At 38.0% G+C, this 20,706-nt stretch overlaps 2 protein-coding genes across 2 annotated transcripts in view; both read left to right on the forward strand.

Annotated features, from left to right (window-relative positions):
- Positions 1–12,727: 12,727 nt before the first annotated feature.
- Positions 12,728–15,203, forward strand: LOC137257393 (dentin sialophosphoprotein-like). The gene is made up of 2 exons (XM_067794724.1): positions 12,728–12,739; positions 13,470–15,203. The coding sequence occupies exons 1-2, from the start codon at positions 12,728–12,730 to the stop codon at positions 15,201–15,203; spliced, it is 1,746 nt and encodes a 581-aa protein (XP_067650825.1).
- A 907-nt stretch (positions 15,204–16,110) lies between these two features.
- The window catches only part of LOC137258472 (uncharacterized), a 31,852-nt gene continuing 27,256 nt past the window's right edge, over positions 16,111–20,706 (forward strand). Inside the window, exon 1 of the mRNA XM_067796158.1 lies at positions 16,111–16,145. Coding sequence (XP_067652259.1) covers positions 16,138–16,145 — 8 coding nt within the window. The 5' untranslated portion in view covers positions 16,111–16,137. The remainder of the gene's footprint in view (positions 16,146–20,706) is intronic.

Genomic DNA, 20,706 nt, shown 5'->3' on the forward strand with positions numbered 1-20,706 from the left:
GCTTTACCACATACGTTTGCAAACGTTTTAGAGCTGATTCCCTCTAGATCGAGAGAGCGAGTGAGAATGCTTTTACACCGCTTTTAGCAATAGTAAACCAATACCAAACCGGGGATCACCAGAAATGGGCTTCACACATTGTACCCATGCATGAAGGGAATCAAACTCGGGCCTTCGGCTTGACGAGCGAACGCTGTAACCACTAGGCTAACCCAGATTTATATGAAGCTGGCTTTCCGTGACCGAAATATTTTCCAAAGCAACGTTACGTTAAGGTCACTGACTCATTCAAGACTTACCACAAACTTTAGGGGTGTCCATACATTTGATACTTTTTATATTGGTGTTTTGATTTTCTCTGTTGATGATGTTATGCATAAGTTGTTTCAAAGGCATTTAGAAGTTGGTGGAATCAAACTAAAAGTGCTTTATGGTTCTACTTCTTTATTATACAAGGTCACAACGTTTCGAGACAGTTCCTAGTCTCTTCTTCACCTGAACGTTAAAGCATTTTTAGTTTGATGTTACGCATGTTTTACGTCCTGACGGTGTCTGGAATAGCCTACTGGTCAATTACTTTGTAAACCCAGTCCTCGCCGTAGTCAATGGAAACACGTTCTACCCTCTTATTGTCATGAATCTTCAGTCCCATGAAGATTTGGGTTAGGATTGGTCTACAGGAACTCATGCTTGTAATGAGATCACTTGGTTGCTATATTCATGGACCCATTCCTCTCTTCCCTCATAGCAAAAGCAATGACGTCACATAGAGTGTCTCTTACGTCACACATTTATGTGTACTCCTGTTGTTCTCGAAGGCGTCGGTGATCAGTTTCTCGTCTAAAACTGAATTTGCAAACATTGCCGTTCCAATAGCAAAGGTATGATAATCCGTCTAAATACTTTGTGTTTGTTTGTGCACGCGACAGCGGTCACTTAAGCATTAAATTTGTGAAAACAATCAAAACATCGTACCACTCAGAAAATCAAAACCTTCACCACTCCTGTCAATTCGGTATCGGCGTCTAACCCACTATGCATGGTCAGCTATTCTCGAAACGTTCGCAGTCCTACGAACTACTTAACTCCCTGGATGCCACATTGACATACATGTCCTTGCGCTTCAACCCTTATTTGAAGTCCAATAAAATTCAAAATATATCACGCACATAAATATACTTCACAGTTTGGAATTCTGCGGGGAAATGTCCTGTTTTTTTATACCATACACTATTTTCTCAGACAAAGTTAACCCCCTGGATGCCACAGGGACATATATGTCCCTCCTCTTCACCCCTCACTTTGAAGTCGAATAAAATTCTAAATATACCACGCATATATAAATACTTCACAGTTTTGAATTCTGCGGAAAATTCCCAGTTTCTTGATACCATCCACTATTATCTCAGACCAAGCGAAAGTGCTTAAAATCGCCTTTCAAAATAGGCTTCTTCGTAAATGTCGCCATTTTTCAAACTGTACAAAATCGAGATTCACAGCGTTATTTGCAGTATGTTTTGAAATGTGAAAATCGGATAATTACTGGGAGTAATGAATTTCAAAAATAGCATATTAATGATCACTGATATCAAGTTTTCATGTAACTCGGAATGATAATTCTGAAACGTCACCGATGTACCCAGAATCGGTTGGGATGTTTTCGAAAATACACTTACACGAACGCCGAAGTGCGCTTTCCGCCATATTGGATAGTGTTTACTAAATCACGTTTCGAGAAGGCCGGTATTGAGAAGCCCATTACATCATGTATACTTCATAGTTAGCTGCGACAAATGCATCATTGAATTCCCCATATATCTTAGAATCAAATTACAAATGGTCTTTGTCACCAATACCAACTGTCTAGACAAAACGAAACGAAATATACTTTGTATGAAAACGAACGCTGTGCTCGAAAGACAGCGCTTGACTGAAATGTAAACAAAGAAAAAATCCAATTTTACACTGCGTAGCATTTTCGGAAATTTCCTAACATCCAGCCCTCTAATCATTGCTTACAATAGCTCAATACGCTTAGTATATTCAGGTGAAGAGTATCGTGGCAAAAAATAGCAAATTGAAAATAGATACAATGAAATAATTTGGTAATTCATAAGAAACTGTCAAACTTTTAGTGCAGCGTGACGCCATGACTGACGCAAAATCACGCAGAACGACAACGGTACTTATCGGCATATCTGGCTTCTTCCGTCATTTACAATGTAAACGATAAGAACAAATCACAATACACAGATAGTCAGAATAATTCTGATTACTTACATCTCACATTTATATACAAAAGATCCCTGAATCAAGCAAAATGTCGTCGCAAAATCCTGTGTACCCTTCTCAGCGAAGCCGCCATTTTGAAAGAAATCGGTCATCGGTAGTGATGTCATACGTCAACTTTGTTGCACATATTAGGCAATTTCTTTGAGGTGAAGGTCGGTTGAACAAGAGTAAACACAATGCCTATACCATTCCGATTGCACTTTTAGTATTGTGATGTATATTTTGCGCATCGTTCAGATATTTTTTCATGAAACTGATTTCAGTATCTACGTATATCCATGTTCAACACCATATCATGTGTGGATATAAGGTATCCGTTTTTATTCTTTGAAAGCTTTTGATTGTTTGAATAATATTTACATGGGAAACTGTCTAAGTAAGTGTATTATACCACATTTTAAGCCTCTACACAAGTGTTGGAAGATCACACGCAGCCATTACTGCAACATGTGCTTTAGTTCCCGTGATGTGCAATATTCAATACGTTGGGACAAATATTGCAGTTTCATATGAACAGGTTAATAAACAACGATTTAATTCCAACTTATAAGTAAAACGGATAATATTAATGAAAATGATTTGTACATTTTATCAAATGTAGGGGCACACATACTACTATTTAAAGGAATTGTCTTGTTCATTGTATTGGTTCGTGTCGTTTTTATAGACAAAACTATTATCAATATTAATTGACCAGGTGCGAGTTTGTCAAAACGTTTCATGATTCATTATCATTGTTTTTCGATAATAAAGTCAATTCAAATGCGATTAAAATATATCTGATGGCAGAATGTCTAACTCAAACAATATTTATACGGAAATTGTTAAAAATATATACATCAGGTCAAGTCTTAATTTGGACAAGCATTACGTCCATTTTCTAATACTTCTTTACTGAAACATCGATCTCTTTGTACCTTTCATTGCATACTTATGAAGGGAATTGATTTCATAATCATGAGAAGAAAAGTCTTTTTCCTAAATGAATACTCAATGAACATTCAGGTGTTGTGAAATTTTCATTTATGCTAAATTGATGTTAGGCAGGTGCGCGTGTTGCTCACAATAAGATATGTAGTAAAACCGTGTAATTGTTGATATATTCAGGACACTATTTCAGTGATAATACCATTCATTTTATATTTTGGCTGAAAAGTGTTGAATTCTGACACAGAAGCCGAAATCTTTTACACATTGAGTGGAAATTAGGTTAGATATATACTAATCAGCAACCAGAGTAGTCTTTTTCCGACGTCACAAAATGCACAAAACATGCTGTGACGTCAACTAAAATGTCGCATTATTTTCAGTTATTTCATTACGTTTGAAAATGTGGCTGTTACTCCGTTAATAATGATGGAAAATTAATAAAAATACATATACACAAACAGGAGAATATGGGAATCTAAGAACTAAAATATATATCGGATAGGGACATCCAAATCGCTATTGCCTGATTTTTGATGTAGTACACTTGCATCTTTTCTTACAAATTGTGAAACTACCAAAAGGTATCCTCTCACATTGGGGAAATTTGTGTTGGAATAGTTTGGTTCACTGTGAACAAAACATCACGAAAATATACTGTCCATATCCACAGCAAATTCTCTCCATGTGATCGGAGTTACACTGACCTAATGTAAACCATAGCTGAGTTATGCCCCCTTATCTTTATACGTGCATGACCTCTCTGTCGACGTTTGACGTCATAGTAGAAAATCGATTTTTGACATTTATTGCGGGTCATTTTTGATTTTGTGAGTATGACGTTATGCATTAGCACATACATCCATTTCATATACACTTATGTCGTTCAGATATCAAACTGTATTTTCTTCGCTGACACTTCCCGTAAAGATGCCAAATTAAAAAAATCGTAGCAGAGTGCTTTTATTGGTGCATGATAAAAAACTGAGAAATTTACTGTTTTTGAACACACACAAAAGTTTTGGACAACTTTTAGCAGTGTCTCTTTCTCAAACCCCTGAGGTAGCCGCAATTATATTTATACCAACGGATAGGAAATAAAATATCCTACATGTCTGTGCAATTTCATAGCCGTACGCAGATCCAGGACCACGCGAGCGCAAATCTCGCACAACGTTCACTTTTCAAACTTTATGAAAATGTGCGCCTGAAAAAAAACTCGGCATCCAGGGGGTTAAAGTGCTTAGACAACATCTCAAAATTGGCTTTATCGTAAATGTCTTTTTCACGCTATAAAGAGTTGCTGTATATTTTGTAATGTGAAAATCGGATAAATACTGGGAGCACTGAATAAAAAAAAAGCATATTAATGATAACTGATATCAAGTTTTCATGTAACCAGTAATGATAATTTTGAAACGTCGCCGATGAACCCACAATCGGTTGGGATTTTTTCGAAAATACACTTACACGAACGCTGAGTGTGCTTTCCGCCATTTTGGATGGTGTTTACAAAATCACGTTTCGAGAAGGCCGGTATTGAGACGCCTATAACATCACGTATATGTCATAGTCAGCTGCGACAAATGCATCATTGAGTTCCCCATACATCTTAGAATCAAATTACAAATAGTCTTTGTCACCAGTACCAACTGTCTAGATAAAACTAAACGAAAGATACTGGGTATGAGAACGAACGTTGTGCTCGAAAAACTGCGCTTGATTGAAATGTAAACAAAGGAAATTTCCGATTTTACACTGCGTAGGATTTTCGGATATTTTCCGACATCCAGCCGTCTAATCATTGCTTACAATGGCTCAATACGTTTAGAATATTCAGGGGAAGAGTATAGCACGAAATAGCAAATTAAAAATGGATACAACGCAATCATTTGGTAGTTTGAAAGAAACTATAAAAGTTTCCGTGCAGCATTACGCCATGACTGACGCAAAATCACGCAGAACGACTCTAGATAACGATACTTATCAACATTTCTGGCTTCTTCTGTTATTTACAGTGTAAACGATATAAACATGTAACAACACCCAGATTGTCAGAATTATTTTGATTTACTTACATCGCATATGTATCAGTGTTCATGAATGGTGTTTCAAAGTAACAGGACATTGGGTCCTGTAAGATTTAAATGTGAGACTGACTCACTGAAAATTCACAGGACCCATAGAATAAAATTAAACCCACATTTCAGATTTAACATTTCTTGCAATTGGCATTGAAATTATTAACATTACATAACAACGAACATAAAATTTGTAAACGGCAAACACGTGTCACATGCCACAAAAAGCAACCTAAGACAAAGTCATTGTGAATTATTCCCAGTCAGACACTGGGGCTTACAAGATTTGCCACAGGGTCAGACACTATTCGTGAACACTGATTTATGTACAAACGATCTCTGAATCAAGGGAAGAATCTGGCAAAATCCGCCATTTTGAAAGAAATCGGTCATCGGTAGTGATGTCACACGTCGACATTGTTGCACATATTAGGCAATTCCTTTGAGGTGAAGGTCGGTTGAACAAGATGGATCTGTCATTCCAATTGCACTTTTAGTATTTTGATGTATATTTTGCGTATCGTTCATATATAATAATTCATATTCAAACTAATTTAAGTATCTTCATTTACCCTTTTCTAACATTATATCATATGTGGATATAGGGCATGCGTTTTTATTCTTTGAAAGCTTTTGATTGTTTGAATGATATTTACATGGGAAACTGACTCATTAAGTGCACTATGTACCGCATTTTAAGCCTTTATACAAGTTTTAGAAGATCACAGGTAGCCAGTACTGCAACACGTGCTTTAGTTCCAGTGGTGTACAACATTCATTACGCTGATACTAATATTGCAGTTTCATTTGAACAGGTCAATAAACAGCGATTTAATTAAACTTTATAAGTAAAACTGATAATATTAATGAAAATGATTTATATATTTTATGAAATGTACACACACACACATTTAAAGGACTTGTGTTCAATGTTTCTTTGTGTCGTTTTAAAAGACAAATCAATTATGAAAATTAATTGACCAGGCGAGTTTGTCAAAAACGTGTTATGATTCATCATTATTGTTTTTGATAATACAATCAATATAAATTCGATAAAAACATATTGTGATGGCAGGATATCCAATTCAGACAATACTTTATTCGAAAATTGTTTAATTATAATATCTAAACCAGGTCATGTCTTAATTTGCACAAACCTTACGTCCATATTCTAATAGTTCCATACTTAAAAAGCGATCTCCTTGTACCTTTCATTTCATACTTATGAAGGGAATTAATTACTTACTCATAAGGAGAAAGGTTTATATCCTAAATGAATATTCAATGAATATTCAATGAATATTCAGGTGTTGTGAAAGATTATTTTTCATTTATGCTAAAATGATACCAGACGGGTGCGTGTGTTGCTCAAAGCAAGGTACGTGGTAAAACCGTCTAATTGTTGTGATATTCAGGACACTATTTCAATGGTAGAACCATTCGGTTTATGTTTTATCGAAAGAGTGTTGCATTCTGACATAGAAGCTGAGACCTTTTACATACTAGTAGTCTATGGAAATTAGGTGAGATATATATGCTAATCAGCAAACCAGTGTTGTCTATTTCCGACGTCACAAAATGGACAAAACATACTATGACGTTAGCTAAAATATTGTGTTATTTCAGTAATTTCAATTCAATTTCAATAGTAATTTCAAGATATGACTATTACTCAAAAAAGATGCAGAATTAGTCAAAACAGATCTGCAAAAAAAACAGGAGAACATGAAAATCGAAGAACTAACGCATTGTGTGTGATAGGGCCATCCAATCACTATTACCTGCTTCCTCATGTAGTACATTGGCATCTTTTCTGATAAATTGTGAAACTACCAAAAGGTATCCGCTCACATTGGAGAACTTTGTATTGGAATAGTTTGGTTCACGGTGAACAAAACATAACGAAAATGAACTGCCCGTATCCAAACCAAATTCTCTCTATGTGATCTGAGTTACATAGACCTGATATAAAGCACAGCGGAGTTATTCCCCTAATCTTTATACCCGTATGACCTCTTGTCTACGTTTGACGTCATAGACGAAAATCCATATTTGACATTTATTGCTGGTCATTTTTTATTTTGTGCGTATGACGTTAAAATCATTTCATATGTACACTTATGTCGCTCAGATATGAAGCTGTATTTCCTTTGCTCACACATGTAGTAAATTAAATAAATCGTAGTCGAGAACGCGACAAAAAAACCAAAAAAAAACCAAAAAAAACTGAGAAAATTTCTAACGCATACAAAAGTTTTGGACAACATTTAGCAGTGTCTGTTTCTCAAACCACTGAGGTAGTCGCAGTTATATTTACACCAACGGATAGGATATTAAATATTCTACATTTCTGTGTAAATATATAGCCGAACGCAGATCCAGGACCTTGCGAACGCAATTCTACCAAAACATTCACTTTTAAAACCTTAAGAAAATGTGCTCCTGAAAAAAGCTCGGCATTTTGGGGGTTAAGCTAATTTTTCATCCTTTGGCTACGAATAGAGGAAACGAACGAGAAATGAGGACTCCGAACGTTTCCAGAATGAGGACCCAGAGGCGGAGTGCATTGTAAACGGAACCTCTTGAAAGTCCTTTTTATTGAAAGAATTTCGGTATGTTTACAAATACGAATTAACTTTAGCCTCAGTGGTGGTTCAGCCATAATGTCAGCTTTAGTATGCATCGCGGTGAGTCTGTTTTTCATTCCACTTTTCAACATGAATTTGAACACCAAGCGATGTATTTCACAAAGCGATTGACCTTCGCGAGCTTGGTAGTGTCCCACAGCTCATTACCAGCAGCAATACATTAGATTTACCATGCACCTGCTTTCACCGTCAAATGCAGTGGATTTCGCATTTATAAACACTTACACGAATTAAATTATTTACTCAGTTGTTATCCATTTACTTTGGTTATTTATGACTGTGTGGGAGTCACCAAAAAATATGACAGGCTGTGTAAAATTGTGACTTATTTGGGAAAAGCATGCTTAATGCACATTTTATAAGTAAACATCAAGTGGTTTGGGGTAGGGTCCTGAAAACATATTTCATGGTGTGGTTTTGTCACCATATGATAAACATTAGGGGAGGGTAATTATTTTCAGTTCATTGAAGTATTATCAGTGAATGGAGTGGGTTATATTAATATTTTGATGATGAAAATGTGTTATTTTGGTGCCCGTCCATTGACTTCATTTGGGAAATCAAAAACACCAGTGATCAATATCCAAAACAAAACATATTTAAACTGTATTAATAATTAAAGATGGATTAAGCTAGGATATCAGGCCCCTATTTCTGGAAACAAAATTTAACTTAAATCTGAGATTTGTCTGAGTTTTTACTCATTTTCGCAAAAACACATTTCACAGACTGAACTGAAATCGGCATAAAACTCAAACTATAGGAGACAGTTTGAGTTTGGTGGCTAAATTATTTAAGTTATATGGGCTTTTATATTTAAAAAATGCAGTTAACTTAAAAATTCAACTGTTTCAAATTGTGAAACTCAGTTTGTTTCAAGAAATCAGGGCCAGAACAACTGAATTCTTCTCTGCAGTTCTATGGATGCACACACCTGCTGAGACACTTCATTAATTTTTTTATTCACCAGGCATCTACTACATCAATTTTCTCCAAAGTCTTTGAGAAGCATTTAGAGCCTGGAAAAAATCTGACACCTTTGTGTGCGAGAAATAATTTCAGATGATGATGGGCTAGAAATCAGTAGATCTGAAACATTATTTAAAGGAATTTAGGAAAAATGTAATCCATTAAAATGTGTCATGTGGCCAAACTTCCAAGTAATTGTGGATGTGGTTCCCAGTGGAGTTATTGTTGGCGATTGGAAATTTCCATGATTGACGCTGTCGTTTGTACATTCTTGAAAAAAAATACGTATCAGTCAAGAAAACAGTCAGTCATTGTCCTGAAAGATTGACAATTCTTCAACCAAAGTTTGTGCATTGGCCATTATTCACTAAGGGAAACACAGATCAATAAATAAAGAACTAACAGTTTTATTGTGATCCAATCAGTATTAAGTTCTTTTCATGTAATAAGCATGATAAGGATATATAAAATCAGTGATCTCTGTATATTTTTAGTGAGGACAAGATATATCGAGAACGAAAAGTTAACCGCCAGTTAATATCAAAACTAAAAGGTAAAGTGGTGGAAATGTAAGGCTAAAATAATCGGTAAGACCAGTCCATATTTCGAGAGGGTTCATCTGGTAACTGATTTAGTGATATCTTAATCATTGGTATTTACAATCAAAGGAAAATATTGCTAAAGGTACGTTGGCACTGCTTTTGAAAGCAAAATAACTATTCCTATTCTGCTTACACAACACTATTGAACTCAGGTCACTTGTCACACGTGACAATCATGTGACCATATAACATTTCTGATTTTCCCTTGCCCAATGAAGGTAAGATAAAGAGTTACTGTTCGGTTTTACCTGACGATGGGTTCAGAACAAGCCCTGAAATGTTTAATTAATTTTTTTTTTATTAAAAAGAAGATAAAACCCAGAAAAGTCCCATGTTCCTCATTTATGACTTTGTAAAGCGTTTGGTTGTCTTTTTCAGAAGTCATGTGCATCATTTTATACATCATTTAATGTGATCAATGATTCATTCCCCGGTGCCGTAAAAGGTGACTATGCTTGTCATAAGTGGTGACTAACGGGATCGGGTGGTCAGGCTTGCTGACTTGGTTGACACATGTCATTGGTTCCCAATTGCGCAGATCGATGCTTATGCTGTTGATCACTAGATTGTTTGGTCCAGACTCAATTGTTCACTGACTGCCCCCATAAAGCTGGAATATTGCTGAGTGCATGTAAAACTAAACTCACTCACTCATTCCAGGGTCTCAAGAAAGTAATAAAACAGAGTTTGCTTCGTATTGCCTGCAAGGACCATTAAAAATAAAAATTTGGGGTCCCTGGGAGTGCCTTTGTTTGTGAGCCAAACAAACCCTACTGAAACCGTTCTCCTCATTCAGTCTTGTAGCAAGAAGATTGCCATTCAGTGGCTTTAAGCACAGATCTAAATATGGAAGTGATGAAAATCTAAAAAAATGAGGTGATGTGGTTGTCCTAATCTTTGTCTAATTCAGGTTGGTAAATCAAAGGAAGTGAATGAGCCATTGACGTATATCAGTTCGTCCATATATATCTGAAGCCTAATTTATACATCTTGGACAAATTACTTTGTTTGACTTTACCAATACCAATGAATTCTTGTTCATGTGCATGAAGAATCAGATCAGAGAGAAGGGAAACATAATTAAATGCCCTTAAGCATCATTGTTCACGATGGTATTTCAACGTAACAGGACCTGTAAGTTTTAGATGTCTGTCTGACCCACTGAAAATTCACAGGACCCATAGAATAAAGTAAAAGAAACATTTCAGATTTGACATTTCTTGTTATTGGCATTGAAATTATTATTTTCTGATAACAAACATATGATTTCTAAATAGCAAACACATGTCACATGCCGCAGTTATCAACTTCACCATGTGACATTGTGAAATATTCAGACACTGGGGCTGGACAGTTGGTGATTTCTATCTGACCACTGGCGAAACTGACAGATTTGTCAGAGGGTCAGACGCTATTCGTGAACACTGAAGTATGTCTGCTTCCTGTCTATTTGTCTAAAGGTCGTTGGACACAAAATTTCAAGAAACTGCTATATTTGGCATCATTTTGTAGACATGCACACAGTTAACACTGCATCTTTTTCTCACACAATTGTTAACAATGACACTTATCATAGAGACTGCATTGGCCAATGGAAGTTGTAGCACATGTGTCAACATCAGTTTATGATATGAACTAGGGCGTATGTAAAGGCAATGGTATCAGTTGCTGATCTGAATAATTCCATTCAAAATAAAATCTAAGCCTCTAGAGGCCATAGAAAAGGAAAAGGTTTGAGATTTCCAAGAATACTGAATATTTGGAATGGAGCTGAGAGTAGTACTGAGTTGTAGTAGTAGTAGTTGTACTTAAGTAGTAATAGTAGTAGTAGTAGTAGTAGTTATTGTAGCAGTAGTAGTAGTAGTAGCAGCAACAGCAGTAGTAGTAACAATGGCAGTATTAGATGAGGCGGCAGTAAATATTACTTAATTAACATATATTCTGTTTATTTTCAGATTGAAAAAGAATGTCTCCATCATCAACATTGTTATTGTGTTTTGGTCTTTATTTCTTCATCACGAATAACATCACTGTGTATGCATGGGTGAGTGTTTCCATGTACATGTATAGAGTAGGACAGTTGAGGGACTTGTGTACAGCCGTGTAACTTGGTTGTAACTTGGTTATAAAAACCTATATAGTGAGGGTACCAAGCACAGACGAGTGTCTGCTGTGTGCATATAGTGAGGGTAGAACATCCTTGCACAGGTGAGTGTCACTGCTGCATGCATATAGTGAGGGTACCAACATCTCTGCACAGGTGAGTGTCCCTGCTGCATGCATATAGTGAGGGTACCAACATCTCTGCACAGGTGAGTGTCCCTGCTGCATGCATATAGTGAGGGTACCAACATCTCTGCACAGGTGAGTGTCCCTGCTGCATGCATATAGTGAGGGTACCAACATCTCTGCACAGGTGAGTGTCCCTGCTGCATGCATATAGTGAGGGTACCAACATCTCTGCACAGGTGAGTGTCCCTGCTGCATGCATATAGTGAGGGTACCAAACATCTCTGCACAGGTGTCTCTCCTGCATGCATCTAGTGAGGGTACCAACATCTGTGCACAGGTGAGTGTCCCTGCTGCATGCATATAGTGAGGGTACCAAACATCTCTGCACAGGTGTCTCTCCTGCATGCATCTAGTGAGGGTACCAACATCTCTGCACAGGTGAGTGTCCCTGCTGCATGCATATAGTGAGGGTACCAACATCTCTGCACAGGTGAGTGTCCCTGCTGCATGCATATAGTGAGGGTACCAAACATCTCTGCACAGGTGTCTCTCCTGCATGCATCTAGTGAGGGTACCAACATCTGTGCACAGGTGAGTGTCCCTGCTGCATGCATATAGTGAGGGTACCAAACATCTCTGCACAGGTGTCTCTCCTGCATGCATATAGTGAGGGTACCAACATCTCTGCACAGGTGAGTGTCCCTGCTGCATGCATATAGTGAGGGTACCAAACATCTCTGCACAGGTGTCTCTCCTGCATGCATCTAGTGAGGGTAGAACATCTGTGCACAGGTGTCAGTGCTGCATGCATCTAGTGAGGGTACCGAGCATCTCTGCTCAAGTATATTTATATAGAAAAGCTTTCCATCATGTCTGCCATGGATACAATGTGTGAAGTCCATTTTCTGGTGTCCCCCGCCATGATATTGATGGAATATTGCTAAAAGCGGCATAGAGCTAAAACTCCCTCACTATCATGTCTGCACAGGTGAGGATATAGTCAGTACGGTGAGTGTCTTGATTGAGGAGATTGAGTCTGTACTGCACAGATGAGTGTTGCCACTGCAGGCATATGCACAAGTGTTTGCACAAGTTGTAGAGAGGATAATCAATCTGCACAGGTGAGCATCTCAATTGTACAGATGGTGCTCAATCTATCTGCATAAGTGAGGGCCAGTGATATATTTACACTGGTCCTTTAATTCTTACTGAACTGCCCAATAGTAAAGAGTGAACATTTGCCAATTTTAAAGTTTTGTCAAAAGTTATTGTTATAAAAAGTAGAAGGTAAGTTTCTTCATTTCTTGATCACAAATATGGAGTTCTATGTGCACAGATTATTTTCCCCATTGCATCTATAACTAGAATGTCTAGTCCGTCTGATTCTGATTGTTACGTTTCTGTGCATAGTGATTGTTTAAGAACATACAATTCAACAATATACTCCAATTCAAATATTCGTCACAGTTACCACACACTATCCATGATGTGATGTTTCAAAATTCAATCAGTTTCAACCAGTGAATTCTGTTTTGGCCTGTCCCTCTCTTACAGCTTATTAGTATACCTTTGGAAATGACATTAGGCTCTAGGTTCATTGTAGTACTATCGTTGGAATAACTGCAGAAATTGTTTAACAAATTGATGTTTCATTCACCACTGAAATGTTGTAGTTCAGGCCCTGTCATTCACAAAAAAATCCATGTTTATGTTTTCAGCCAACACATAAAGCTGAGAGATCAAGTTCTTTCTCGTCAGCTCCAATCGAAGATGATGACACAGATGCACGATGTGGCTCTAATTCGCCTAACACTGAGAAGAGTTCCAAGATGGATGTTGTCTCATCCGATCGAATTGATGAAAGAGATTTAGCCCCACCACTTACTGCTGGTACATCTGAATCTGCAGACATGTCAAATGGCATGGACACATCCGTCTCATCAGATCCTGAAGAGTATGGTGATAATTCATATTCAAGTGCTGATTCATATGACACTGATAATTCAGATTCAGGTGCTGATTCATATGACACTGAGAAGAGTTCCAAGATGGATGTTATCTCATCCGATCGAATTGATGAAAGAGGTTTATCCCAATCACTTACTGCTGGTACATCTGAACCTGCAGACATGTCAAATGGCATGGACACATCCGTCTCATCAGATCCTGAAGAGTATGGTGATAATTCATATTCAAGTGCTGATTCATATGACACTGATAATTCAGATTCAGGTGCTGATTCATTTGACACTGAGAAGAGTTCCAAGATGGATGTTATCTCATCCGATCGAATTGATGAAAGAGGTTTATCCCAACCACTTACTGCTGGTACATCTGAACCTGCAGACATGTCAAATGACATGGACACATCAGTCTCATCTGAAGAGTATGATGATAATTCATATTCAAGTGCTGATTCATATGACACTGATAATTCAGATTCAGGTGCTGATTCATTTGACACTGAGAAGAGTTCCAAGTTAGATGTTATCTCATCCGATCGAATTGATGAAAGAGGTTTATCCCAACCACTTACTGCTGGTACATCTGAACCTGCAGACATGTCAAATGACATGGACACATCAGTCTCATCTGAAGAGTATGATGATAATTCATATTCAAGAAACGGTGCTGATTCATATGATGCTGAGAAGAGTTCCAAGTTAGATGTTATCTCATCCGATCGAATTGATGAAAGAGATTTATCCCAACCACTTACTGCTGGTACATCTGAACCTGCAGACATGTCAAATGGCATGGACACATCCGTCTCATCAGATCCTGAAGAGTATGGTGATAATTCATATTCAAGTGCTGATTCATATGACACTGATAATTCAGATTCAGGTGCTGATTCATATGACACTGAGAAGAGTTCCAAGATGGATGTTATCTCATCAGATCGAATTGATGAAAGAGGTTTATCCCAACCACTTACGGCTGGTACATCTGAATCTGCAGACATGTCAGATGACATGGACACATCAGTGTCATCAGATCCTGAAGAGTATGGTGATGATTCAGATTCGGTAAATGGTGCATATTCGTATGACACTGAGAAGAGCTCCAAGTTAGATGTTATCTCATCCGATCGAATTGATGAAAGCGATTTAGCCCCACCACTTACTGTTGGTACATCTGAATCTGCAGACATGTCAAATGACATGGACACTTCAGTCTCATCAGATCCTGAAGAATATAACGATAATTCAAATTCAAGAAACGGTGCTGATTCATATGACACTGAGAAGAGCTCCAAGTTGGATGTGATCTCATCTGATCGAATTGATGAACGAGATTTAGACCCACTACCTACTGCTGGTCCATCAGTTGAAAAAAATAAAACACCAAAGAAGTCTTTCAAACAAGCTGCCAAAGAAGCCGAAATCACTGGGAAGGTTATCAAAACATTGTCTGTTGTTAAACTGGACAGGAAAAGCTCACAACAGTGAGTTTCATATAGTGTCCGAATACAGACAATGACAGAAGAAGCGGATGCATGTATTTAAAGGTTGTACCCTTGTCACGTTAGACAGATTTACGTTCACAGCAAATATTGCGTCCATTGCGTCCATGTGCGCTGACATTCATTTTGTGACTCACTACGAAATTATGGTCAGTCAGCTATACTGTGTTTAAAGGCCAAAGCAGATGGAAAAGAAGTCCAAGATATTCTGAATACCGATCCAGTAACAGTAAAACTTGCATAATATATGGGTATACATATATATTGCCACATCATCCCTGTCTTTGTGTCAGCAAAGCCTCTGTAATATGATTTAGTTTTCATTAAGATGAAGCAGAACTAGACCTCAACGTTTTTCTGTGGTCATGCTGTTGCTTCACATCAATGTTCTGTTTTGAAATCTGATCCAAGTGATTAAAGTCACATACGGCATGTTCAAGTACAGAACACAGATCACTTATGCAATGTCCTTGAAATTGTATAGAATGGTGAGTAAGGAACATGCTTACTTAAATTCAATACAATGTTTGCTTGATTACTAATGTTTCCAAACACGTATGTACACAGTCCTGTTGGTAGCAATAGCCAAAGAGACGGTTATTCTGAAAACCTTCCAAGTGATTAGTATTGTGATGCAATAGGGCCCTGGAGTGTCAGATTTGCTGCTTCAGTAGTTGGAACAAGTTTGATATAATTGATAAGCCCACTTTTAATGGCCAATTAGGAAAAGCGTATGCAAGTAGTTATGTAAAATAGTGAGGGAATCGATGAACTTGCTTTGAGGGCTTTACCTCACCTGGTATGAATATTGGAGTGAGGGACACAAAGGGATGGTTCATCGATTTACTACATTATATAGGCTACATGTGGTCTAGCACACTGCCTTTAGGTCTTCACGCTCTCAACAAGACCAGGTTCATATGAACAGGTAAGATGACTGCTTAATGTCCATTTTCGCAGATTTTATTTACACATATTATCAGGGATCACTAAGTGTTCTTGAACCGTCATATCACTGAGCTTTCATATTCCTCAACCGTATACCCCAAAGCTTTAACCGATTATAATAAATTCACAAAGTATTCTTTCTTTCGATTTAAGATGCATACTTGAGTTATTAACACTTCGGATAAATGGCGTGAATTTATTGATGTCAATTAAAGACTTTGGACGGTATTTTGAAGTGATTCACATTAATGGTGAGAATTTATGAATGTCAGCTTCTTTGTTATAAGGAACACGATGAAGTAAATTCTGACTTCTTCATCAGGCTGTTCATTCACCTGATGAAGTAGTGAGTCTGTTCTCCCAAGCATCGTGTTCCTCATCATAAAGGTGTTGCCACACATCATTAGAAGTTGACATCCATAAATTCTTACTTTCATATGTATCACTTCACAATGCCATTCAAAGACTTTAATCTTCAGGTGCTTTTTGCACGGTTTCACGGACTTATCAAAAGTAGTTATGCATTAGTGCATTCCGTGTGCTTGTGCCTGCATTCTTAGCTCGTCAATAACTTGAAACTCGTTATGAAATTCAGGTTCTGAAACTTTAAAACCTATTTTGACAACAACAGCAGCAAAAAGTGTCCGGCTGTATACATTGTTTCTCTGTTCGTGACTGTTCAGTGTATTGACTGGGTCTTCTAGATTAAAAATACATAAATAATTCGCTCAAAGGAGCTATGAAATGAGTGATAATCAATAAAATATCAATATTTCGTACTGAGCGATGACAAATCAACTATCGCATAATTTGATCATTAAACAAACGAGTTTTATCTCTTTGTTCCCCCGCAGTAACAGTAAGTAAATAATGTAGGGTTGTTAGCGCGTCGTCAATAACATTCTTTTCATGTTTGGAAAAGATCTGATTTCTGAAAGTAAGCACTATTGTCCTCTTGGAGGGAGGGGGAAGAGAGGTGGAGGGTTTTGATGCCTAATTAACTCATTCCAGTTACAAAATATTAATAGTGGAAATGATACACTAGATACTTCTTTTGTTTACAGAAGTATAAGGGTGTTATAATTGAAATATTTCTTGTTAATGGCTTGTTATTTACATTGGTTGAGACATTTTTACATTGTTGGCATTGTTAAGCAGTTTGAAATGTATCTGTTCTGTTGGCGATACACAATTAAGCCCTTCCTTATTTGTGGAAACGTCATTCACTTGTTTGGAATTTCGGGTATCCTGGAACTCCAGTTAGCTTAGACACGCCAATATGATTTTATGGGAAAGGGGGTGGATGAGATAATGTGAACATACATGAGGGGACATTTCAGTTTAATTAATAGCTATGATCATATCAACGAAAATAACCCGTCTCTGGCTGAGGGGGTAAAGCGTTCGTTCGTCACGCCAATGGCCCAGGTTCGATGCCCCACATGGGTAAAATATGTGAAGCCCAATTCTAGTGTGCACCCACCGTGAAACTGCTGTAATACGGCTAAAAGCGGCGTAAAACCCAAAATGCTCGCTCAAGACTATGATGATAGTTGGTTCGTTGATGTGCCAATCGGCTTGTTAACAATACATACCCAAACCAAATGTAAACTAACATTAAAGTAAATATATGAAAGAAAACAATATAATAGATTACATTTTTTGTTTAGATAAAATAAAAACGTAGAATATTGACACTGGCCAGTACTTGATATTTTTATATGTTGATATTGCTGCCCGACATAGTGTGTGGGGTTTTGTTTGTATGTATGTTTGTTTTTTTTGTTTTTGTTGTATACCTGTATACTCGCAATCACTTTGCGGAACGGAACTAGTTGTAGTCACCAGAATACCTGGAGACTGTATTAAAATCAGTACTGACATCAACATTTTTCCCATAGCGCCGTCGAAGTTGTTGACGTTTACTCCTGTTGACAACATTACTTTGAAGGACAATGATGTTTCAGAAATATATATTTTGCTGAGAACTGATGACTCTTCAGAGAAAAGAATAGCCCGGAGACGGTCTTTGATTTGTGAGAGATTGTTACCTTGTAAATCAATGAATTACGTTTTTATTTGTGTTGCTACTGCCATATACATAAAATCTCCCCGTTGACATACGCTGCATGTATATGATGTGATATGTATAATAAATAACATGTATGTTGGGTTTGGAAGTTATCTCTTTGACTCTGCATATAACCCCTGGCCTATATGTCATGTTATCAAACGTAAGAGGAAATTAGGTGGGGTAGTCTAGCGCTAAAAGCGTTCGGTCGTCACGCCGTGGACCCGGGTTCGATTCCCAACATGGATACAACGTGTGAAGCCCATTTCTGGTGTCCCCCGCCATGATGCGGTTGGAGTATTGCTAGAACCTACCTCACTGCGTAGATCGATAGTTATGACGTTAGTCACCGGAAGGTTTGGTCCAGACGAGATTATGTAAACAGACGTCAAATAGCTGGACTGTTACTGTTGATTGCAAGAAATTAAACAGACTTTGACATGGTGGAAGACAAGAGTATACGTACACCATTTTCTACTCATTAAAACAAACACTTTTGTCTCTATTCATTGTACTAACGAATAAAACATGTATTGTTCTTCAGATGTCTTATTCGCTGGTAGAATGAATTTGTCCCAACCCATTCCGGTGTCTTGTATTCATTAGTTAATAGAAGTAAATAGAAGGCGTGACGATTCCACAAACAGTAACTGCTTTAGAAGGATTTGCCTTGGTGAGGTGTCGATGTATAGCGTTCGATACAAAGTGCCACATGAACACTACAGAAATGTAGTGATGCCGTAATGCATTGTTATCTGTTATGGTTTATCATGGAAATTCATCATTAACTTTTCATATTTTTATCATATGCCTCGACGACTAGGTGAGAAAAGGCAACACTGCCTCGAACTCGAAAAACAACATACTAAAAGGGCAGTCCGTTTGACCGTTTGACCTCACCGACGACGAGGTTCGTTACGTTTGTATAGTTTAACGCCGCAGAAAACAGTATTCCTCCTATATGGGAGCGGTTTGTAAATGATCGAGTCTGGACCAGACATCCCGTGATTAACAGCATGAGCATCCACCTACGCAACTGGGATACGATGACACATGACAACCAAGTTAGCAAGCCTGATCACCCGATCCCGTTAATCGCCTCTTATAACAAGCATAGTCGCCTTTTATGGCAAACCTGATCACCCGGTCCCTTTAATCGCCGCTTATGACAAGCATAGTCGCCTTTTATGGCAAGCCTGATCACCCGAACCCGTTAGTAGCCTCTTACGACAAGCAAAGTCGCCTTTTATGGCAAGCCTGATCACCCGATCCCGTTAGTAGCCTCTTACGACAAGCATAGTCGCCTTTTATGGCCAGCCTGATCACCCGATCCCGTTAGTAGCCTCTTACGACAAGCACAGTCGCCTTTTATGGTAAACCTGATCACCCGATCCCGTTAATCGCCTCTTACGACAAGCATAGTCGCCTTTTATGGCAAGCCTGATCACCCGATCCCGTTAATCGCCTCTTACGACAAGCATAGTCGCCTTTTATGGCCAGCCTGATCACCCGATCCCGTTAGTAGCCTCTTACGACAAGCACAGTCGCCTTTTATGGTAAACCTGATCACCCGATCCCGTTAATCGCCTCTTACGGCAAGCATAGTCGCCTTTTCTGGCAAGCCTGATCACCCGATCCCGTTAATCGCCTCTTACGACAAGCATAGTCGCCTTTTATGGCAAGCCTCATCACCCGATCCTATTATTAGCCTCTTAACGACAAGCATGGGGTTACTTGAGACGAAATCTAACCCGATTCCCCACAACCTCTGTTCCTGTACGCTTTAGATTTCTTAACCTTGGCCCAGATTTTCGAAGCTCTCTTAGCGCTAAGATCGTCGTAAGTTGCAACAATCTTAGCCTTAAGAGAGCTTCGAAACTCTAGGTCCTGTGCGTTAAAACCTGTGCTACAAAGACCTTTCTGCAAGCTACTACCTATTTCTTGTATAAAATCAAACAAGACATAAAACATGAAACATGATTTTTTTAAAATTCTTTTCCATACAGTCACCGGGGTGGTGGGGTAGCCTAGTGGTTAAGCCGAAGACCCGAAGGTTCGGTTACCCTCATGGGTACTGGACGAAACTCATCTCTGTTGTCTGGTTCCGTGATATTGGTTGAATATTGCTAAAAGCGTAGTAAAACTAAACTCACTCACTCACCCATGCAGTTATCACAAGAGCACGGCCATGTTTTGTGTATACATATTAAGATCGATGTGAATTCATGTGAACGGTGTTCAGTTTTAAATTAATTGTTGGTTTCAGCCAACAGATTCACGTTTCTTATCTGTCAATCGTTAAGTCACGCGAGTCGAAAATACTCCCAATTATTATAAACCGGCGCGTCGAAAACTGCAATTAGTAATTTTAAAAAATGTTATTAGAAATTCAGTTGGTAATTTACACAATTATTTTCACACACTATGATCAGACATTATGGAAAAAAATAGGAATCTGTTTAATTGGATT

Source organism: Haliotis asinina, chromosome 12, assembly GCF_037392515.1.
Source record: "Haliotis asinina isolate JCU_RB_2024 chromosome 12, JCU_Hal_asi_v2, whole genome shotgun sequence".
NCBI classification, from domain to species: domain Eukaryota; kingdom Metazoa; phylum Mollusca; class Gastropoda; order Lepetellida; family Haliotidae; genus Haliotis; species Haliotis asinina.